This window comes from Chionomys nivalis, chromosome 10, assembly GCF_950005125.1.
Source record: "Chionomys nivalis chromosome 10, mChiNiv1.1, whole genome shotgun sequence".
Classification (NCBI taxonomy): Eukaryota; Metazoa; Chordata; class Mammalia; order Rodentia; family Cricetidae; genus Chionomys; species Chionomys nivalis.
Window position 1 is genome coordinate 69,179,274 of NC_080095.1, and position 25,144 is coordinate 69,204,417.

Here is a 25,144-nt window from a genome sequence, read left to right on the forward strand (position 1 = left end):
GCTAGCCCAACAACAGCGATTCTTAAATGTAGATGAGAGACAGAGAGAAACCAATAAGATGGGAATGAGAAGAAAAGTTGACCTGATACCACTGGCCTTGGCGATGTGATAGGTCATGAGCCAAGAGATGCACAAATGGGAAGCAGACAAGCAGATTCTCTCCTAGCAACTCCAAGAGGAGGGCTGCTGAGACCTGTTTTGGGCTTCTGGCCTCCAGGACTGGGAAACAGCAAATGTGTAGTATGTTAAAGCTACTTTTGTGATTTAGCACAAGTGAGAAATGAATGAAAGGGTAGAGCCGATGACATCACAATATGGATATGGTGTTATTTTAGAGGCAGCAGATGCATAGACAAATGGGCATGCCTGTGAAGGCTTGGGCAACTATGATTTCACTGACAAACATTAATCACCAGGTGTGGGTGTGTTGTTGTTGTTGTGTGTGTGTTGACTGGCTGCAACACCAGACTCTTGTACAGAAGGTCCTGTGTACCAGGAATGGCGAATGCAAAGACCCATGAACACACAATTGATAACAGTGCTGATACTCCGGGAATTGTGGTTTAATTGTGCCGTGTCTGGGTGATTATGACTAAGAAAATTTCTACCATAAAGTTTCAGGAGATTGTGGGCCTCCGCCCACTGACCTAAACAGGTTTGACCTTGAAACTTGTAGGTCCTTGGTAATGCCTCCTCAGCAGGGCTGTTGTAAGGAGACAACTGTTCTTGGTATCTTTGTCCTTTTCTGTGCATTTCTAATCTCAAACACGTTCTCTTTCCATCAGAAACTCTTACGATCATGGATTCCAATGGGCTCAAGTAGACCTGGTAAAATAACTCTTCTCAGCCTCTTTTGAGATAGTAAAGGGTGTTTCTTAAGGCTATGATACTGTTCTGTTCTGATAACATTTTCAAGTCCACATCATGAAAAGAAATACTCTGTAGACATTGCCCAGATTTGGACAAGTAGGGTGTGTGTGTGTGTGTGTGTGTGTGTGTGTGTATGGTATATCATTGGCAGGCAGCAGGTGGTAGCTTCTGAGTCAGCACTGTCTAAGCTCAGGCAGAGGCAATGGCATATGTAAGTATGTAAGGGTTGGTTTCTTTCTAGAACACTTACTGGAGTCCTAACCCTTGTTTTAACTATGCCTCAAGCAATCCTGAAATCATCCCATTTATTACAAGGTTAATTGTCCCCCTCATTTCCTAGATGGAAGAGCTGAGATATAATGAGCTTTACTAATTCATCCTAGGCCATGCCCCACATAAATAACTAATAGAGTTTGGTTAGCATACACTCAAAACCCCTGACCTAGAATCTAAGAACACGTTTCAGACAACTGAAAGGCCCAGCTCAATTTCTGGAAGGGAAACCGGCAAGATGGACAGGAGGTGGTAGATATTAGGGACCATCTAGGTGTCAGTCTTAGTACTACCAATGGGATGAATTCAGTCATTAGAACTAGGCGTGTAGAGTACTCTGACTATAGAGAAGGCACCGGGAGCATGCTAATCCCACATGACTAACATCGAAGGTGAATACCATGGCAGACGCTAGTGCAAGGTTCAAATTTCTGCTCTCTCCCACCCAGCACACTTTCAGTGGAAACACTGCCTTTGCTCAACCCCCCAACCCCCTGCCCCAGGCTTGGCAGGAGAACCCTGGCTGTGGGGCAGATTCCCAATGGGGGGGGCCCACGTCACACAAAGGTGACCTCTGTTGAACTGTAGAATACATTCCCCATTCAGTCAGGAAGAGCCAAATGGTTCACACAGGAGCCAAAGAATGAAGAAAAGAAGTTCCAGCTTGGCAGTGGCACAAGGCGCCTGTGTCTGTACCACAGAACTTATTTAAAGAAAAAAAAAAAAGTAGGAAGCCTTTGATAAGGACTGTGCAAAGCAAATCCAAAATTGATGTGTCTTCCCCCTTATAACACTGTTTTCAAGGAAAGTTATTATATATGCATCTTTGGAGACTTTAAAATGGAAATAAACATTTTCTCCAAATCAGCTGTCATCATCAAAATGAGAATCTGTCTTACTGTTAGAAATTCTGAGTTTAAAAAGTTTCTATTTCTAAAACTAAATGCTGATGAGAGCTACACAGTCCAAAATAGAAATCCTTTCTCCTGAGCATAAACATCTGAGCTCATGTTATAGTTAGCTGGTTGGGTTATAGTTAGCTGGTCGAGTGTTTCATGTACAGCATACAGGATATCTTTCATTCGCTATATATTATCATATTTATTTATCTTCCTAAAATATTAAACTAAAGCTTTATAGAAAAAATATTGTTTGCCTCCAAAGATTTATTGTCTTTACTGGGAGCTATTTTATGTTGAACTGAAAGTGAAGTCAAGACTGAATGGCATACCCCCTTTTCCTGTTAGGTTTTTAAGTATTAGCCTCCATTGTGTTCTTTTCTCCACTGAAAAACATGTTGTTGTAGTTGTTACATTACCAGATGCCTCTACTATGCCTTCCATCTGAATACAGTTCCAGTGAACTTCAGATGAAGTTATCATGACACTGAGTTCCCTTAAATGCTTTTAGTTTGGGATTAATTTACTCAAATACATTTGAAACAACGTTGAGGCATTTGTTTGGACAAGAGCTCAAGCTGCTGAAGGGCAAGCCCCCTGGCAGTCATCGGCTTAGTGCATTGTGCATACCAGAGAGCATCCAGTTTCTGCCTAGTGGGTGGTCCTGGTATTTCCAGCAGTGACAATGGCAATGGCAAGATATCACACTGTACCTATGGCCTGAGAATTGCTGCTTAGGGGATGTATGGAGTGTATGCCAGGTATGAACAGGGCTTCTGTTTTACAGTGTGAACGGCTCTAAAGAAGGACCCCATTTTTGAAATCAATAATGAAAAAAAGCTTTGCTTGCAAGATATTTTTTAGAACACCTTCAATAACGGAGGAAAATGTTATTTCATACTTTTAAAATTAAGAGTGGGAAAGGCATGAAAGCCTTGTACAATAAGTTCAAATTGTTAACCTGTGTGTGGGGAGGGAGAGATGTGCTTTTAGTTGCCAGCAATTTTAAGGGTGTGATCACTACAGGGGAAGTCAGAGATATTGTTGGCCCATTCTTGGAATAACCTGGCTCTGCCCCTCTCAGCAAACAGTGACTTTTCTCCCCTGGTCCATTCACGGTCCATTCACACTTCCCTTTATCTCTTAGAATTGTTTTCTTAATTTTAACTTTCTGCCTCACCAGACAGTCTGTTCTGATTCCTTTTAGTCTTGGGAATAAAGCTTGATTCACTACAAATTCTTCCTCACTGGGCATCACCCCTCCTTCGATATTAAATAGCTCTATAGAATACAGAAGAAAAAAGAAAAGGGATAAATCTGTTTGAAGAAACCAGACTACCAGACATAGCTTGTGAGAGAATTTAAAACATTGCAGCACAATCCAGATAAAACTATGCTTCTTCTGTGTCTTGATGGCTAAAAGTCCTGTGTGTCTAAAAGGGAAAGTCAGGCAGACATGGTAGAAAGAACAATTCTAGAACTGGACTTTGATGGTCAGTTTTGAGTATATGAAAGACAGTTTGCATGTTCACAGCTTTGGGACACGTAAGTACACATGATTTGTTACCCCTGAAACAATGTGCATTGGTTCTTATCTGCTTCCTATTGCTTCTCAGAACTGTCATTCAGGCTTCTCTATTCGAGCCTGGTGACCCTCTAGCCACTCATGGCACCCATTTCACATAACCTTTGGGTATTCTGTGATGCAGTCAAACGGAGAAACTGGCACCACTAAAGTTTCCCTTTGCTTTGCTTTCTTCTTTTTTCTCATTTGCTTTTCTAATCAAGACATTCCTTCCTGTCCAGAATGCCTGCTTCTTCACAGCTTGAACATTAGCATTTACCTCACAGGACTGAGCTGAGATCCCAGGTTCTACATGAAGGTTTCCCTCTCCCCTTGACTATGAATTTGTCCCCTTTTCACGTCTTCTAGTTGTTCCTAAGCTCCATGAAGTCATAAACCACATCCTACTCCTTAGCTTCCCACTTTTCTTCTCTACTCACTTCGAAGACCATGGGAGTCACGCAATTGAAGTTCAAAATATTTCTGAAAGGGGTAATGAAATGAGAAAAAAACAAAGCTAATTTTACATAAACCAGGAGAAATGTATTGATAGAGGCAGCATTTTAAGAATTTCTCTGGCACTAATCACTTCAAGGACACAAGCTAATTTTTCAAAATATTTGAAAGTTACAAAGGAAAATAAATTCCCTGTAATGAGATTCAGATTATCCTTTTACTCGCAATGAGGGTGAAAAAAATCTGTTAAGGTAGAAGAAAGCATTAATTTTGCTAATTTCTATCTTTGCTTATATCACTGTGTAGTTTCCTAAGAAAATATTTACATCATAATCACAATTCAAAATATCTTCCCATGTGGCATTTACATTTCTGATGACCTAATGTGATACAGAACTGTGAGTCTATCCACACCTTCCACACACGCCACGCACTCTGTGATTCTGTGCCTGCCAGCCACAGTCACTTAGGGCCATTTGTGCTGCTTTTTCTGGGGCTCATTACCCTTGGGTTCTGTGTCGTCTTTGTGCCGTTGAGAATGTTACTGGTGGAGTGATTGTGAATTAGCATCTATACTCAGCAATTTTGAAAGCTTAACTGCTCATTTTCTCAGCATACTGTTGGCTGGAAGTCATCATTTTAAAAGCATTTTGCCATTAAGGCTGTGGGTTCTTGAATATAAATTGCCTATTGGAAGTGGAAGTGTAAAACCAAAGCTACGATCCACGAGGGTAAGCTTGGTTTGTCATACAGGACAAAGTAACTATGAAAAAGGAAGTGTCTCTCCTCTCTTAGGGGTGATATTTTTCTTATTAGAAATATTACTTTTATAATTACTTAACATAAACACATCCCCAACCAATAATCTCAAAATAATTCATGTGTTTGTTTAGTTTGTATTGCTGAAACTGCAGTGGGAAATAAGCCCTATGAGGTATCCTTTCAAATGCTCTCGGACTGGTTGGAGGACACAAGTTGGCTCCAAGTGGCCATTCTACATTTCCTTCCCCTTTTCTCAGCGTGGCGGTAATGTTCACCTCTTTTGTGTATCCATGTAACAACTTGGCACTCCTCAGAAGCAGAACATGTCTTCCAGAAACTCAGCTTCTTCCTGTCCTCTTTCCTTAGCTTTTCCACTTGCTATATAGCCATATTTTTATCTGAAAACATCAGGGGTCATAAAACCAACATAAAAAATATCCAGAAAAACTCAATTTTATTGTGAGGATAAAAAAATTAAGGTGGTAGCTAAATAAATGTTAGGGGAACTTTTAAGTTTATTTGTCTCCCCATTTTTGAAAGTCAGAAAAGCAGTCAGGCAGTCGAGAAGTAAGGAAAAATATACTTTATGTGTATCAGAAAGTCTCTCCCAATATCCAAATGTAGAATTTTAAAGTCAAGTGGAAATGAAGGGCGTCTTTGTCTGTGTGTTGTTTCCTGCTTTAATGAAGTGACTACAAACTTACTGGCTTAGAACAATACATCCTATGCAATAATTCTAACTGTCTCGGGGTCAAAATCAATTTGATCTTAGCTGTATTTCCTCTGGAAGATATAGAGGAGGTTGTCCCCTTACCTATGTTCCTTTGAAAGCTGTAGACAGGATTATCATCTCCCCTTCACAGTGACCGAAGGCTGCTTCCTTCTGTCTACAAAGGCAGCAAGGGCTCATTTTATTGTTTTCGTCTTCTGTCACTTGATTTTTCACCATTTTGCTTCACTCTTCTCCACTTAAGGATATTGTGGTGCATTGTGCTTCCCAGAATAAGACAGAATAATCTCTGTATCTAAGAAGGGCTCACTGGCAACTTTATTTTCGTGGGCTACTTTAAGTCTAACTTGTCAGGACACATCCACCAGTTTAGGTGCCTTTATTTTATTTTATTTTTTTTATTTGTCTCAGTGGAGGTAAAGTGCTCTGGAGAAATGGAGTGGATATTTGAGACTCTTACCACTTACAAGTTCCCAGGTTGTGAGACTCTATTTTTAAACAGCAAGATTTTTTCCCCCAGCATCTTGGTGTGTGTTCTAAGAAGTTTTCATGAGATTGGATTTGTATTTGATGGTAAAATAAACAGAGTTGGCTTCTATAACCTTTAATGCTCTCTGTGGAATGTACATGCAGATACACAAAACGCAACAGAAGAAAGTAAGGGGTAATGAAAGGAGAGAGAGGAAAAGGAGGATTCAGAGGTACCAGATGAAAGGACAGGAACGAGAAAGTAGCCGATTGTGAAAAGTACATTAAACTTACTGCCTGTTGGCTCTTTACCCGATACAGTCCTAAAACCTCATAGAAACCTCAAAACCAATTAAGCACCATTTTTATTGTTATTGTCTCTGTAAGAAAAAGAAGTAAACCGCAGGCCTAGATACTCACCTGTGTCACCTCAAAGGTGAGCGATGAAGTCCCAAAGCTTGTGGCCGAGACTACTCTGGAGTCTGTGCTATTCGCCACAATTGACAAAAGTTGGTTTTGCCTCCTAACCCTCTTAGCCATGCTACAGTGGCGATCCCAGCTCCAGATACTCTGCAATGATTTGGTTCAAATCTGTGAGAACTGGCCCTGAGATGCCTCACCACTGAAGAAAAAATATTCAGATCAATCCGGGATTTCGCAGAGTGTCATTTAGTGGGTGACATTCTGCCGGAAGGATGGTCCTAGGCAGTAGCATCACCAAGGGGATCTCCACAATGTGCGTCAGAAGGAAAGATGTGTATTTTGGCCATTACAAGAATTGCCTCATCAAATGCAGAATGCACCTGGTTTATCTTAAGTAAATATCCAAAAGTCAAGTACATCTTCGGAGCCAGTGACCAGCTGCAGGGTTCCACATGACTCTTAATGGTTTGGTCTATTTGTAGTGTGTTAAGAAACTGTCTAGAAATAGCTTGGTTTATTCTGAAGTAATTATGGTTGTTGTGACTCTCAATAACTGGAGCCATTTTGAGCGCAGTCTGTACACCAGATATGGATCTCCTTAGGTAGCTGCCTTTAACTCAAATTCTATGGAAGGTTCTTCTCAGTCTTCTTTTTAGAAGGTAAGGAAGTGGGTTCAAAGAAGATGCTACATTCTCATGAAGCACACTTTACTTCTTTAAATATTCACTTGTAGGATCCAAGCCCTTGTTGCTTTTTAGGATCTGTTCCACTGACTGTATTTTGTCCTGGGGAATAGAGCATAGTGCTAAGGCTAGCCATAAATCATTACCACTTTCCCAGGCTATCGGGTCAAACTGGGGCCCCTGCTTTCTTTTAGATTGGAGCAATTTAGAATAGACTAAAAAATTTCTGAGAAAGGAAAGGTCAGAGAGTAGACTCAAATGAAAAAACTGCTTTAGAGTTCCCTGATTCTCATCCAGCATTCAGCTGGAGAGAACTTGAGTCCCGATTCTCAGGATGAGAATCATTGGAGTCTAAGATAGATCTTTGACTCTGCATATGGGGTGCTTCCAGTAGACTATGGCCATAGCTTTGAGAAGTCATCCTGGTGCCTAATGTGCTCTTGATGGCAGCAAACAGAGGCTTATTTATGACATATCCTAAATTAAAAAAGAAGATGGTGGTGTATTTTCATGCGTTTGCTTTTTTAGCAACTGAGAGGCTAGCCAAGCATAGTACAAGAGTTTCTGTTACTCTCTAGCTTTCCTGGTCTTAGATAAGATAGTCACAACATTTTCCAAGCAGGGCAGTTTTTTTTTTTCTCACTGGCCATCAGTGGTCAATAGAAGTCATTGAAGCATTTTACTCCTGCAATAGAGTCATTATGATTTAATTAGTCATAAAAATTGTAGGCTAAACTTCATTGTCCCCTGCTGTGGGATAATGCTCTTGTACACTATAAAGATTTGTCACTCATATTGGTTTAATAAAATGCTGATTGGCCAGGATCCAGGCAGGAAGTATAGGTGATTCTGCCAGTAGGAGAATTCTGGCAAGAGGAAAGGCAGAAATGCAGCCATCAGCCAGGTACAGAGGAAGCAAGATGAGAATGCCTCACTGAGAAAAAAAAATCAAGCCAGGGGGCTGAACATAGATAAGAATTATGGGTTAATTTAAGTTGTAAGAGCTAGTTAATAATAAGCTGGAGCTAATAGGCCAAACAGTTTATAATTAATATAAGCCACTGTGTGTTTCTTCAGGACTGAACAGCTGAGGGACCAGGCAGGATAGAAACTTCTGTCCACAGTCTCCACCTTACCCTCTCTTCCATTTCTGCCTCCTTTTCCTTCTCTCATTTCTTAACTTCAGTGGGCTGGACTATGCTCTTTGAGCCTCTTGAACAGATGGCTATAACTGTCTTTATGTTTCACAATATTGAGCTCTTTTCTCTGGCTACATAGCTGAGGAGTCATCACATCCATGAAGGCTCCCCTTTCTCCTCAGTGGCTGTGTGCCCCTGCTTTGCTTCTCTGTTTTTGGAAATTGTCTATTGAACCCATATCCTCCATCTTGGCTTCTCTGTGCCCATGGAGAGCGCCACGCTGATTTCAACAAAGCCCTATAACATGAGGCATCACCCTACTAAGGAGGATGTCCTAGGTGACTGCAGAGAGAACCGTATGCTGACTCTCTTCAGTTAGGTGGAAAGGCCTGGATATTAACTGTTCTGTTTCAAATGGTACATATATTATATCTGTTCTTTTACAAATGTCCTTCTTTTAAACAAAAGAATTATAAATCTTTTAAGTCCATAACTATGACTGAGTACATTCTAGAGACTGACTCGAACTTAAACTGAAAACATGAGCCACCAGCCACTTCCACAGAACTACACGTGATCCTCCCACTGCATCCCTCAGTAGCATGCCACATATACAGCAGGAAGTTCTCTTGCTTCGTGTGTTTTGGTGTACATGTCCTCTGTTCTCCGTAAGACTGCAACGTCCCGCAGGATGGCCATGACTCCCACTACATGGTTACAAATGCCCTGGAAGGCGCTCTATTTGTTTGATTAAATATTCTGAGTGTTTAAAACATACAGAGTCTAGTACTATAAATGTAGAGGGAGGAAAAAATATGTTGCAAGTCAGCCATAATCAGTGGGTCATAAGTATAGTGGCTTTTGGCAGCGAAATGAAATCTCTACCAGACAATGTAGTCTTGGATGCAAAAAGACCTTTAGAAAGGTTTTTCTCAGAGCCCCTTGTACTCATGTTTTCTTTATACACATTCCAGGAAGAAGAGATATGATTGCCATATTTAATTTATTCTCTGCTACTCATCAAATAAACAGTTTTCTACCCCAAATGTCCATTATTGGTTCATTTTCTCAACATTTAAAAAATATATATGGCACAAAACTTGCTCTCTGGTTTGTATACCTTTCTCTCTCTCTCTCTCTTTTATTTTTCACTTACTTTCAACTGGAACAATTGTAAAAAGAGGCCAGGGACATCATTGTTTTCCTAATGCCATGCAACCTTCTGATTAATAGGTAGTTTTTACAAGTGGCCCAGACTTTGAGCTTACCTAACAGGGAAGCTAATAAATAAATTGTTCTCTGTTTTTAATACTCATTTTCATGCTTATCTATTACCATTTTAAACAATATTTTCTGATTTAAGATGAGGATTATAATTCAAAATATATGCTAATTATGTTATGACTCAAATTTTTACCATTTATTAACTTAAATCTGCATACTTATGTGAAATCTATTATTTTCATCAGACATACAATTAAGTTCTGTGAAGTATTATACTCTGTTGCGATGGGAATATTGCTTCATGTTATTTGGGCAACTGTTGTTTATTGAACTGTCCTGTTCACTCTTTGACATTCATACTATTAATAGAAATGGAAACTAAAAAATTTACCAAATTTCTAGCTCCATTCCATATAAAACATAAAAACCCTTTGTCTCAGATAAAGTTTTAAAGGAAATTTCTATAAAACATGCATGCTTTCCTAGATTTCTATAAGAATTTATTAATTTCCTCTTTAAGGACCTCTATATATTCATAATGGCCATTGTAAAGTATTGGTGTGTGTGTGTGTGTGTGTGCGCGCACGTGCGCTCGCATCAGCTGTGTTTGATTGCTCAAGCCTTGCTGTGATAGGGTTCCTGGACTCTAGGGGAGAAATATCATCCTAGCTGTTATTGGTTGTGTATTTATGGTGACATCTAGCCTTCTGGGATTGGGAAGATTATAATTTTAGTTGCTGATAATTTGTCCTTGTTTGGTTGTGTGTGTGGGTGTTTTGTCCCTTACTTTCTGTTTCCTCTCAGATTCTTATGAGAGTGTTGTGGCTGTGTGTTGCCTGGTACAAAATTCGTATGAGATCATGATTGATATGACCACTGGAAGTACTATCTAAAATATGCTTCTGGATTATGGGACATGAAAACAGGAATGGTGATGGGCCTGGTTGGGGGCTGAGCGGGGTTCACAGGAGAGAGGAAATCAGGATGTTCCACCAGTATCTGTTTAGTTATTCTCCTTTGAAGGCGGGTAGAGAGTTAGGAGAGGCCACTGCAGCACGTCTACTACAAAATTGGCAACGAGACTGGGGCATTGGATTTGGAGGAATGGAGAGACAGGTGAAGATCTGTAGTTAGCCTATTTACTTCCCTGGTCAGGATATCCTGTGGGATTCCAGGGAATGCCTGCTTGAGTTGGGGGCTGGGATGCTGAAAGGGAGATCAGGAGGGGGAGATCTATAGAAATCACTGGAGATACAGGGATGGGGTGGGGTGGGGGTGGAAGCTGCGAAGGTGTTTTGCTCCAGAGCTGGAACTTAGCCTGGGGCCTTGGATCTGAAGGAGCAGAGGGAGAGGTGAAGATCTGCACTTGGTCTCTATCAACTTCCCTGGCTGGATTGCCTAAGTAAACAAATTTACAAACAGTTATTTACTACAAAAATATGCAGAACATTTTAATAATTAAAAGTAGAGCAAATATATACATTGAACTTAAATAATGACTTTTAGATATCAAAATCATATTTGATATTCAGTTATAGTTTTGTGCATTACCAAAATTTTGGTAAGGACTTCCAAATTGGGAGAAATAATTGTTCTTTCATTTAATACTGACAGTCCTATAAGATCTTGAAATCAATAGAAATAACCCAGACTAAATAGATGAGTAAAATAGCCCCAAACATTACTTTTAGTGTAGATATTTAGAACATGATGATTTTAGGATTTTTTTTTAATCAGGTAGCCTACTTATTAGCTATGTATTCAAAAGTTCTGTCCGTTCGTTTCTTGGCACTTTGCTTCTTCGCAGCTGACGAGCCTCCTGGATTCTAGATCGGATGCTTTAAGCGGCAGTGTGCTTTGAGAGTGTTGCCTCTCAGGCTGTGCCTTTTGTTTTCATTTCCTCAAAAAGCTGAGAATTTTTTCTTTTATTTTGTTGTTCTGTCAATTTTAAGAACTTAGGTTTGCTTTTTATACACTAAGAAATCTTGGATATGCAAGAAATGCACTGCCTAGATTTAATCTGAGCTCCAGACGTGTGCCTGTGATCCTGGCTCTCCTGAGGTAGGAGAAGGATGAGACATTCAAGGTCATCTTGTTTGTGTGAAAGCTTTGAGCCCTGTAGAGATACAGGCAGTTCTGCCCCCACCCCAGCCTCTAAAAACATTAAAGCTGTGGAAAGAAAGACAGAAGAAATGAAGTTGTTGAATTAATCCCAGGGTACCTGTGTTCTCCTAAATTTCCCGTACATTTTACAGTTTAGGATTGGTATTTGAGTTTGTGATATATTTGGAGTTAATTTTTGCTAAAGGCACAAAATATGATTATTTCTGAAATGTGTATGACATTTTATATGCCAAAAGACAAAGTAATAAAGTACCTCAAATATTTTTCTAGTTTAAATTATTTTGAAAAGTATTCTTTGAGTTACTAATTATAACCATTTGAAAGAAGAAAAATGAGTTATAGAAAGATCTTACATCTTACAAGTAGGTAAAAATATTAATAAAGTCATGTACTATGAAGTCTTCAAAAAGATTGTTCACTTGTTCATTCTGTTTTTTAGACATAGATTGACATTTATTTAAGGTCGCCAGCTGTATCTATATAAAAATCCTATAGAGCAAACATCCTTCTTTTGTAATTTTTATGAGAGTGTATTACTTGTGCAAAATAGCAGGTTTCATTCTAACATTTTTATACATACATACATTAGGCATTGATCATGTTTTCTCTCCCTGTTTCCCTAAACTCCCACAAAAGAATAGCAGGTTTTCACTTATTTAGGAAGTTATGAACAATAACCTTGAAAAATAAAAAAAGATCTCATCAGGTAGGCACTTGTTTTGAAGGGCTGGAAGAGACTAGTTTTTAGGAGGTCTATTTTCACATACTCTTTAATTTGTAGCAGAGATTTTAATCCTGTTTAGAGAAGCAGAGGATGTACTTCAGTGGTCAATTACTTGGCCTGGCGTGTGTGAAGTCCTTCATATAATCCCCAACACTGCTGAAATTAGCTAATGAATGATTGAAAAGCAGTGCCTTATTTTAATGGAAATAGGTAGAGGAGCTATTTCCAGCACAGAGGCTGGGTGTTGCCAACCATCCACGGAAGGCACAGAGGCATATTCTGACATCTTGCAGCTCTTCATGGTGTGCTGTTCTAAGTTCCCTGTCTCCTCCCCCTTCAGCTCCCAAATGACCCTCTCCTCACAGTGTCTCAGGCAGTGAATCCCTGATTGCTGCTGTTGAAAGGAGTGAAGTAGTAAACAGAAACTGAGCTCACCAGCCAAACGAGATAGATCCCAGTTAGAGAAGTGTTGGACAGCAACTGCACACAACAGGGTGGATGGCTGTGTAATGAAGGGAAATAGACTTGAGTTCTGCACGGGCTCTTCTGGGAAAAGAACAGAAGCTAAACTACAGATTACCAGGGAAGGGGCAAAAAGAGGAAATTCTGTACAAAGGGGCCCAGAAAAATTCAGGTGGGGATGATAGGATTATTGTATGTGTCAATTGTGGTCTTGATTATATAGTTGTGTGTCTGGTCAAATGTGTGCAAAGTGAACAGATTTTAATTTATGAAAGATGTATTTCAATAACACTTAGTGGAAAATATGAACTAAGATGTTAATTTTCAGAAATTAATAGACACGGTTTATTTTACTGTCAGGTTTTGGTATAAACCTGCAGTACAGGCTACAGCCATTGCCTTGGTTACCATTTGAGAGCTTGATGGTAAATTCTACTGCTGAAGACATCACACACTTGAGTAAAGGAGAAATAAGGCTAATACTGACTTGGACACATTCATCTCTGGCTTTCATAGTGCTGGAAGGTTCTTTTCACATGACTAGGGGGAAAAAAGAAATCAATCAAAAGACTTATACAGTTTTGAACCTTGTGAACAACAATATGGCTGTCCTGGCAAGATATGACCACTTGTATAACCGTGACACAAATATTGTAGGAATAATTAACCACTTTCTGATTGTGCTTAAGACTGGATCCAAAAGATGGAGTTATGTCTGACACTGTTAACTTAGCCACCAGCCTGTGTCTGGCTGGTTGTAGGGCCTATGGAAGAACTTAGTAGTATTATTCTGTGAGATAGACTCAGTAATAAGCTACCCTTATGTTCTTATCTTTATACTCTGATTAGTGTATCTCTTAACCTCATCAGAGATGCTTCTCTATATTAGATAGTAATAAATATAGAGACCCATATCTGTTCAACATGCTCAGCTCTAAATAAGATGTCTCTATTATACTCCCTTCCCAGAAGGTACAAGAATTATCATGGAAGAGTGGGTGGAAAGACCATTAAATGCCAGAAGTAGTGGGCATCTACAGTGAAACAGTATTCGCCAGACATGACAGGGCTGTTGTACATATGATCAGGCAGTGGCTGTGGCAACATGCATAGACCCATGCAATATCAAGCCAGACAAAATTATAGCATTGATGGGGTAGGGACTCATGGAGTCCCACCCCTAGCTAAAGCTATTAATAGTTGGTGCTCTTGAGAAGGATGTAGATGGAAGTTTCTGTCCTGCCCAGTTCCTGAATGGTTGTTCAGTCCCAAATAAACACACAGAAACTTATATTAGTTATAAACTGTTTGGGCTATTAGCTCAGGCTTATTATTAACTACCTCTTACAACTTAAATTAACTCTTAAGTCTTATCTATGTTCAAGCTCTGGCTTGGGATTTTTTTCAGTGAGGAATTCTCATATTGATTCCTCTGCATCTGAATGACAACTGCATCTCTGCTTTTCTTCTTCCCAGTATTCCCCTAGTCTGGTTGCCCCACCTATGCTTCCTGCCTGGCTACTGGCCAATCAATGTTTTATTAAACCAATATGAGTGACAAATCTTTATAGTGTACAAGAGCATTTTCCCGCAGCAGGAGGGAACATTAGTTTTCTTCGAGATGGGGCTCCTAAGAGATAACCTATGCACATACAGGCAGCACTAAGTGAATTTCATAGGTTAATATAAAAGAGCCCATAGAATTGGGAAGGGAAAATAGAGGCTAGGGTATGGGAAAAAATTAGAGAGGAAAGAAAGAAAGAGAGGTGACTTTGATCCAAACACATATATAATGTGTTTGGAATCCTTAATAGAAAATTTAAAAATTTAAAATACTAAAGGTGTCCATTGACATGATGCTCTCAATATATAGAGTCAGGCAGTGGGAACCTTCAGCAGAGTCAAATGGAATTCAGTGGTTGTTGAACCCTTTTTTCCCTGGAGGGAGTAACACCCAGCAGCTTTCACAACTTTCAAGAATTTATGCATAAAAATAAGATATAAACACCTGTTTTATGAAACACACAGTGAGACTTTCAGAAATCTGATACTAAGCACATAGGTTCTTCACCTGGAGCCTCTGTGAGCGATCGTATCAGACAACAGTGATGCTGTTGATCCCTGCAACCCCTGTTGCCCTCATTTCTGTATAATGCCGTACCTAGTCTTTGTCTGCAGTCCTTCGGTTAGAAGCCTAAAGGGTAATTTGTATGCTGGTGTTCCTCATGTAAATTAGGTCGTTATCCTTTTTAAAGGTATAAAGTCCCCTGCACATGATGGCACTTTCTCAGCAACAGACTTGACCTTTCGCTCCCCTGTTCAGAGTACCCGCAGAGCGTGCCCTCATTAGCTCGAATCGGACTCCATGACATTTTTACTTAATTTCCTTTTCCTCAGAGCTAGACACATGGGGTAACCATTTACATTCTTTTTTGACCTGAGATGCTCTCTAATCTCTTTCCAGCTGTGGCATTTGTCATTCAGTCCCATCAGGATATGGTGACCCTTCTTTTCTCAATGCACTTCCTAACTGTTAATGGATTCACATTAGAGAAGGAGTTAGAAACAGCCCTATGGACTTAGCTCTACTTAATTATGGTTAACCAGAACAGTAGATAGACAAGCAGTTTTCTCTGGGGCACAAACAAGCTTTATGAAGTAGAATGAACAAATGATGATAGTTTGATTTTTTTTTTTTTAAATCCTTAGGTTTAAAGGCTATTGGTTGGAAGTAAAGAGCTTCATTCCTCCCTATTGTCACTGATGGTCATGATAATATTAGTCATTGTAAATAGTATTAATAATAGTGATTCACACTTTGATACTTCTGATTTCTTAATCACTTTGCTAATAACTTTAAATGGTCACTCGACCAAAATGTTAAAGGCTCACAGTATAGCTGTATTTTCTTCAGAGCCCAATAGGGATAGTTTCACTTACCAATTTTCCCAGAGAAGAGCAATGGCATACATAGAAAAAAGGGTCAATGTCCAAGGTCATCCATTTGCAGTGCCTTACATTAGACCATCTAATATATCATATCCATGGTTTATCACCATTGCCATAATGTCTGAAAGGTCAAAGCATACTATCAAGGACATCTCTGGGAAGCTTTCTCTGAAACCATTTGTAATTTTATTCAAATTGTGATTTTTGTTGGGCTTTATTTTAAACTTGAAATATAGTATTTGCAGATTTTTAGGACTTATGGAAGTGTAGATAATTTGAGCTGTAGGTAGACATGACTTTATTCTACCACAGGTGTTAATTGATCACCTTGTTATGGGTGCATGCATTCAGAGATGCTCTGGTCTCTGTCCTCCAACATTCTGTTATGTCATGTGTGATCAGATTGGTGGTTTAGTAAACAGTAATACATTTTGGATAGAAATATACCTACAGGATAATCAAAGGATTATTATTATGTAAATAGCCATCCTACCAAAAGTGATCTACAGATTTAGTGCAATCCAAATAAATACCTAAATGACATTCTTCATAGATATAGAAGAAAAATAAGTTAAAATTGAAATGGAAGAACCAAAGGCCAAACATAGCCAAAGCAATCCTGAACAAAAAGAATAATGCAAGAGATATCACCATAAATGATTTAAAGTTGTGTACAGAGCTGTAGTAATGGAAACAAAATGGTTCTGGACGAAAACCTAGATCATTGGAATAAAATAGGGGACCTAGAAAGTCATCTTTCACAGAGATGTCAAAAATCTATCTTGAAAGAAGGCCAGCATCTTCAGTGAATGGTGGATGCTAAGAAACCTGAATATCAACATGCAGAAGCTTAAACCTGATCTTTATCTCTGATTGTGTACAAAAGTTAGCTATACATTGATGGAGGACTTTAACAAGACAGTGCTCTAGAGGAAGAAACGAGAAGTACACTTACAAGGTTCATGACTGAGTAAGACCTTTGATGTCTTTTCTCTCTTGGTTAATCTTATCACACCTTCTGCAATACCAACCAGTAAGGCTAGATATACACCCACCTGTGAAATAGTAACACTACTGTTGTGGAGGAAACTGACTATCTTCTGACTGAATTTGCAGCTTATCTATGGAAGGAATCCATGCCTGTTTCTGTATGCCAAGTTCACAACCTATGCAAGTCATAGGCCCAAGAGAGAAGTTACTACTGTATAGCTAAATGAACAGAGTATCATACAAACTTTTAGATACCTATGTTTATACCCACAGACAAAGCTACTCTCATCCTTAATCACAGAAGCCTTGCTTTTTACCAAATGACTGCCCAAGATGCTGAATTAGTGGTGTCTGGCAGCCTAATCCTAAATGAGGTGTTTAAACTATTTCCTCTAATGCTGAGGGAACACTGAGGAAGAGGGGATAAAAGAATATAAGAGTTAGAAGATAGGGAGAAGGACTATGAAATGTCATCTTTTAGGCATGATGCAACCATTGTGTTCAGGAACTCACAGAAACTGTAGACATCTCTACTGAGCTTGCACAAAACTGACTTTGTCAATAATCAGTTATGGGTGAGAAAAGGGCTCTCACAAGGACTTCTTACTACTGACCACTGTTTACTGATAGATTCTTGTGAAGGAAAAGTCATTTTCTTCATTTGGTTCATCCACTGGTGAGCTCAAAAGGTTCCAGTGAATAGCTCCAAACCCAGGGTCAGTCACATAGATTTCCCTGACTACACCAGTGAGTCACAAAACAAAACAAACAGATGGGACTGTGAGAGAGAGAGATAGAAGCAAGAGAGTGGGTGTTAAAGAGGTAGGTAAGTGATGGAAAGTAGTGGGGTAATAGTAATAACTATGGGTGTGTGTATATGTGTGCACAAGTGTGTCGGCACATGCATATGTGTATGTCTGTTTTCACTATAGACATGTATGAAATTGTCAAAAGATAAATTGGCTAATAAAAAGAAATATGCTCAGAAGGGTGTAGATCAGAGGAAGTAGGAGTTTTCCATGGATGGTGGTGAGCATGCAGTGGACCAGAGAAACTTCTCCAAGCAGGTGTGCTGGAGTGTGGAAGAGTTAGGAGCAAGCTGAGGAGTTCTTGCTTACAAACACAAGGAAAGAAGTGTAAGAGACAGAAACATCCAACAACAGTGGGGAGAAAAGGAAGTTTTTGGAGAGGATTGTTCTTGGTGAGTTTGTTTCAATGTGGAGAGAGATATCCCAAAATATTTTCATTTTCTACCTGTCTCTTTTGATTATAAAATATTGTATTTTATAGTTCCTTTTATATATGTTTATATATTTCCAGTTAACAAATATTTCTTATGTCAGTTTTGTAGCTATTTTGGCTTTGATGCTACCTCTGAAATAAATGCTTTACAGTGGACATGAAGCTTAAAGCCCCAGGAAATAGGAAAGGGAGCCTTCTTGTGTGGTAACTAAGTCTCTTCCATGAGTACATTCTGAACTACCTCTTGAATAGTACTTAATCGTGACACGATCAAGCATTTCTTATGTCCTGCTGTCTTCTTGTTCAAGAAAAAGGAGGTGGGGCAGAGGCAAAGAACTTTTTGCTTTCTAAGGTAGAATAGTTCTTAGTTTTCCTAATAGAATATATGCCTTGTCATCTGAGCATCAAGTCTGGTATCTAACAATGTATAAAAATATTTCCCTGAAAGCTGTAATTATATCCTGTATTCCTGAAATCAGTAAACATAATTAGCTTTCTGTTATCTGTGACTTATAATTATTGTGAATAAATTTATTGTGATAATGCTGAGTAAAGACACTCTAAGATAAGATTAATTTAATTTTTACTTTTTTGTTTTTGTTCCTTTATGTATGTATACTGTATATTTTGGCTCTCTGTCCTATTCCATTTTTTCAAACCAGCTCTGACCTCATTCCTCCCTATGAATTTCCTCCCCATTTACTAGTTCTTGTTTTGTTTAGTGTCTGACAGAGTCTGATCAGCACCATCTATAGTATCCTGAATTTGGAACTAACCTCCAGTGCCTACTGAGCCAGCCAGTGCTCACAGGACTTGGCGTCTGCTTCTGCTCTCCCAGAAGCTATGATAAAAGGCATAGACTATTCTAAGTGTTTTTTTTCCATGATTGCTAATTTAAATGGTTTATATAAACTCGTGTACACTACATCTCTAATTATTAATTATGTCCTCCTTTTGAGTTCTTTTTCTTATAAACCATCATTTTAAAATATCACTATGATGAATATTTTATTTTAAGTAGGGCTAAATATTTTCCTTCCTCTCCTGTAAAACTTATCAATATCTATTAAAATATTTTTATTCTTATCAAGGAAGACTTTGGAAAACTTTCAGTAGATAGAACAAGACTTCACTAAAAGCTGAGGATGTTGCACCCCTACAGAAAAAAAAGAACTCAGGCTACTAGGGAGTGTTAGGAGTGAGAGAAATAGCTTTCCAGGAAAGAGCACTCTAATTAGTTATGTTATTCCAAATGGTCAGCCATGAACCCATGAGAAAAGAGGACATGAGTATGGAAAAGAACAAGGAGAGGTGTATATGAGGGTTTGGAGAGTGAAAAGGAAGGGGGAATGGCATAAATATTATGTATTTTCAAAAATAAATAATTTTTTAATTACTGATATAGATGCTGGAGACATGGATCTATGTTACAAATGCTGGCTGCCCTGCCAGAGTACCATGGTTCAATTTCAAGCGTCCATATGGTGATTCACAACCATCTGTAACTCCACTCCCAAGGGATTCACCTCCCACCTTCTGGCTTTTGCTGACACCAGGCATGCACATGATGCACAGACATTGATGCAGGCAAAACTCCCATATACATAAAATTAAAAAGTAGAAGTAAGATAATTTATACAGATTACTTCTTAAAAATCAAGTTTCTGTATCCTTAAATACTATTTATTTGGGTCCATTAAAAGTTATTCATTTAAAGACCTTGAGTCTCTGATAATATACTTATGCCTCATAAAACTGATTTTCTTCTTGAACATGGGCTTCCTTCCTCTGTTTTCTTAAAGATGTCCTTTATAGAAAAGACTGAAGCAGAATTTCAATTGGATTGTCTGTCTTATTTTGTATTTTAAAGATGAACATGACTATTGTGAGCCAGGTTTTTTATGTCTCTCTTGTGTTTCTGCCTGCAGGCCTGTTTTGCTTCTTAACATAGCCTTCCTGCCTCAGCCTGCTCTTGCATGGCCGCCTCTGACTCTGATATATTATATTTTATGTTTATACCAGTTTACCCTTTATTAGGGTAGATATTTGTGTTGCTTATCTGGCTTGAATATTCTATTTCAGGTATAATTCCATGTGTATTTTTATTAGGGTGTTTGTTATTCAAAAATTAGGGTGTTTGGGATAATGGTCTGTATGCTATCAATTATATTTTAAATAAAGGCTGATTGGCTAATAGTCTAAACTAATTAGATGAGATGGATTTGAAATCAGGAACTTTGTGCATGGTGTGTTTTAAAAGACTGATAATGAACTGAAACACATTCTTTAGTTGACTTCATAGAATTTTTTAAATTTCTGCAACATTTTTGTGTCTCTGAAATAAGAATGCATCCTTATAGAAGGATACATGTCTCCTTGGGCTGCAATGTCCAGGTTTTCTTTTGGTGTTTGGAAACGTCATCTTCTTTGTAGCATGGGCTAGCTTGACTGCTTTGAGTGGATCAGCCTACCTTGAACATAGAGTGACTGCTCTCTCTCCATGTGGCTTAGACCACCCTGTTGCCCCACATGTAATGGCACTGTTTTTTTAAAAAAATTCTCATTGACAAAACGTACATTTATATACTCCATTCTCAAAGAAATGGTAAGCTGGGGCAACTGAGAGAATCTGTACAATTCTGGTGTCAAGACTGGCTGAGTCCAGATGAGATGTTACCGGGTGTGGGGCCTTCATTTCTGTCCAGTTTTCTCATCTGTATAGTAGAGTAATAGCATCCACCTCTTAGAATCAGATGAAATGGTGTTAAAAGCATATTAATCACATCTGCCTAGTGTATCAGTCCCAACCTGTCACAGCTGCAAAGAGTTAATGCTGCTCCCAAACTGCCAAAATAGCCATTAAAAAAAAATTAGCTGAAAATCTTAGAAGATCTGACATTGTTTTACTTTATTATGCAAATAGTTTTGACCTCCAGAGATGATTTATTTTGCTTCAGAAACCTCATTTCTTCTGTGCTGCTAACCAGTTTAGTCCATTTTGTCCAACAATTTATAATGAACCTGTAAAGAACCGCTGATTATATTAAGATTTTTGGCTCAATTACCTGTTTGAAACACCCAATGACTAAGGAAAGCATGTCATTTTCTCCTCTCTTGCACGCTGGAGTGTAACAATAGACTGTGAATAGAGCAAATCAAAGAGACACAAATACCAGTATGAGGGCCCATTGTCTTCAGTTTGTTTCCCTGTCATATCGTTTTAATTTAGGTCGGCTGATTGATTATGACAGGCTCATTGTTCCCTTCCTGGAATCTCTAGACATGTTAATATTCCTATTCTTATCTGTCCATTTTGATTCCAAAACTTAAATGAAATGGAATTGCAGCCTTCACTTTGTTTGCCTGTGCTGAGTGATTATCTCTGAAGTGCGATTTTGTGATTAGGCGAGCCGGCAGGCATATACTCAGCTGATGCTGATTTCCCCCAGGGTGCAGAACAGGTAAATTCATAATGAATGGATGTTGTGCTTTGATTTCAAATGGATGCAAAACCTCACCACGCTTAGTAGTTTTATTTTAAAAATGTATTTAATTATTCTAAAATTAACAGGAGAATATTAAAATTGAACTTTAGTAATGTGGCATTTAAACATAAGTCAAGGGTGCTAACTGCTTATGAATGTTAATCCCCTTCAAAAACCAAAAAAAAAAAATTACCTGACATAAATTAGAGGGGGGGTGTCATTGAAAATCTTTAGTTTAATTATTTATATTCTTCCTGATTAATTCCTAAAATGTCTCAACGCAGCTTGCTATTTGTATTGTCAAATTCTAGTGTTTCTTATTTTGAAAACTACAATAATTATTCAACTAATTACTGTCATAGTATTGTCATTGTTGTTTGGTCCTGGGGAGGGTGAATTTGAGAGTAAAAGAAACTAGGAGTGAAAGATTGGCACAATGTATTCAAGTGTTTTCTTTAATGATTTTGAAAAAAGTGCTCATGAGTATAAGAGAAAAATTCTAAAGAGGCTTTAGCATTCTCCAGATTTGATCCATTTTAATCCAATCTGCAGTGTGTAAGATTGGTACGCAAATCATAACCACATATTTTTACTGATTGATTTAGTGAAAGCATTGTCAATAATATTGTAAGTCTACATCACCTTTGATTTGCAGCATATTTTCTCCAAAATTCACTGGGACTAAAACCTGAGCAACCAAGAGTTTAGGAATATCTCCAAGTTTTAATGGGGGATGAGGTCTTAAAGGAATAAAGAACATCATCATGCAAGCCGTCTCCTTTTAGGAGGGAGAGACTGAGGTTATTGTGGTTGTATGTGATGTCTTGTAGGTTATGTCAGTGGTTTCTGCAGCTCTTCTGACTGCCAGGAGAGCACTTTCTGCCTTCAGAATGAACAGTGAGCCTGAGCTCACTTCTGCAGAGAATCCCAAGGGATGCACCTCTGCCCACATTTTTGCTTTATACTTCTTGATTTGAGCAACAACATAAATACGGGACACATTCATGTTATAAAAAAGTACATAGAAAAGTATAATGGAAATAATGTGTATCATTTGTCTTTATAAGCATTTTGAATAGGCAATAATTAGAAATAACAAAATTGCCCTCCATCGAGAACGAGGTTCATTGGTGCCTTTCTCTGAATGGACCACAGCTGGTCCGTGCGCATTAATCCTTTGACTTGGTAGGTTGGTGAAGAAGCTTCAGGGTTATTTAGAGATCATGATTTTAATATTTGGTTTTATTTTTCATCCGTTAACACATTTCTTTCCCTCCAGGAGGAGGATGGCCAGATGTACTTCCTCTGGTTCCACCATTCTGTTTCATTGTATGTAGTTCTAGTGTTTCTCTTCATCTGAAAGCTCAGTTTTCACAGCTGCCTAAGTTTAATTTGTGTGCCTCATAAATGCATGGGTATCAATCATCTTCTGGACCAGGGTCAACCTATTAGGAACCACACTCTTAGAAGAAATTGATTCTTCCTCTTCCAGTAGACACCAATTGTCAACAGCTTCTGACTATGGGTGAAAAGCAAAATATTTTCAACTAATATCAGGTATACATGAAGTAATCACATCAACACCCATTCTCCTAAGGTTTTATTGCTATTAAAATGATGCCAAACATTACCATGAAGGAAAGGAGAAGAAAATGGATGTTGTGCCACCAAGCATCCATTGTGATTCAGAATAAAATCCAATGACAGAAAGTACAAGACATGCTACATCCCATTTTATTTATAATTTGTAAGATGTTATTATGACGTGTCATGTAGCCCGAACTCACTGGAACAGACTCTGTACTTAAGGCTGGACTTAATTATGCCCTCTTGCTCTCATCTCCAAGTGCTGATCACGGACATGCACCGCTACACTTAGCTGTTTTTTCCACAACTTGTTTACAGAATTGCCTCCCTGCTCACCCACCTGACATGCTTGTGTGTAGATTAGTATATTCACTCAATTTCTTTGGCAACGTACTGTTTCTGCAGCTTCGGCCACTTTTGAAGACTTCCAGATCCGGCCCCACGCTCTCTTCGTTCATTCCTACCGAGCACCCGCTTTCTGCGATCATTGTGGAGAAATGCTGTGGGGCCTGGTGCGCCAAGGCCTTAAATGTGAAGGTGAGTTGTTTTGTGTCCCACTGGACTTAATGTGACCAGAACCTGCTGCTTCTGTGAGCCTTGCATGGCCCTGTTTTCTCTCGGAAGTCACCTCTAGTCCCCTTAGTGTGTGTGCCACTGTTTATGGGACAAATTATTCAGCTTTTAAGTATTTTGTCTTTGATATTCTTTAATTTATCTGCAAGCTGCATTCTCGCTTCACGTCTCACGTGGAAATATTCCCCACTGTAATCCATGGGACATTTTAACCAGAAATTAAAACTCAATTTCTTAAGGGAGAAATTGGTGTCATAAGCTTTAAAAGCAGCAGTTATCGAGATGGTTGCTCAAACCCCCCAATATCACTCCAATGCTGAATGAGTAAAGTGGAACTTCCATGCGTGCTTTCACACCAGACTACGGGGTGAACATCCCCCTGGAGGAAACTCCCTGAACTGAAAATTCAGTGTACAATAACACTGCCACCTATCCCCAAGGCCTCATGCAGCCGCCCCCTGTGTTCTCTACCCATGTAAATAGATTGCTTTGATATGTGGCCACAATGATCACCCTTTTGGAATACAACCCATAAATAATCTTGCGTTGTCTATTTCTTACCAGTCGAGTGAAATATGAAAGACAGCGATTTAGAAGAAACCATGCCTAAGGTGTATTGTTTTGGCTGTATTTCTTTCACTCCCATAAAATACATGAGAGAACTTCACTTAAAGGAGAAAGATGTTCTTGGGTTCATGGTGTCAGGCGTTAAAGTCCATGGTCCCTTGGATCTAATTTTTCTTGGTTTATAATAAAGCAGAACTTCAGGGCAAAGAATACGTAGCTAAGCAATGCCACCCACCTCATGAGAGCTGAGAGATTGGCATTATAGATATAATATGACATACTCCCAGCCTATAATGAAACAGAGTAAGCACTCAAATTAAAAAAATATTGTAAAACACCAAAGAACGCTCATCACACCAAACAAGACCCAAACGCAGAAGGGCAAATATCAAATCTTGTAGCTCCATGCCCAGCATCTATGCCACACAATGGTGTTGACTTGATCTCAGCTGAGTTAGACAGCCCTGCTCTGTTGGCTTTGCTGATTGTAGTGCAGATGACCTCTCTTAGGCAAGCCCTGCATGATAACTGCCTTTCCTCAGCAGACACCCCATTTTCATGGTATCTCCAAATTCCTGAGGACTCCACTATATGTTTGTCATCTCTCACATATGGCCAGGCATTGTTCTCTCTGGCCTCAAGGGACTTATAACTGCCGTACTACTTAGACTCCCAGGCCTTTCTTCAAAATCTTGTTAGGAACTTCCATGACCCCATAACTCTTGCATACTACATATCCACAAAAGCAGAATCAAGTGAGCACACACCCTTTTGCTCTCAGGTGGAAACATACCCAGGACTTCTCGGACAATAGCTTCACCAAACTCTGTCTTGGTGGTTGAACTGTACTGTAAGTTTTATGAAAAGTTGTCCAACCTATTTTGTGACAGACAGGGGAATTCTAATTAGCCAGTGCCAATTATGTAGGGAATGAACAGATTATAAATATT

General features: G+C 38.9%; 1 protein-coding gene across 2 annotated transcripts in view; it reads left to right on the top strand.

Annotated features, from left to right (window-relative positions):
* Positions 1 to 25,144, top strand: part of Prkd1 (protein kinase D1) — a 286,258-nt gene that overhangs the window by 183,460 nt on the left and 77,654 nt on the right. For both annotated transcript variants that reach the window (XM_057783083.1, XM_057783084.1), the window contains exon 3: positions 23,460 to 23,591. In XM_057783083.1, the coding sequence (XP_057639066.1) occupies positions 23,460 to 23,591 (132 nt within the window). The remainder of the gene's footprint in view (positions 1 to 23,459; positions 23,592 to 25,144) is intronic.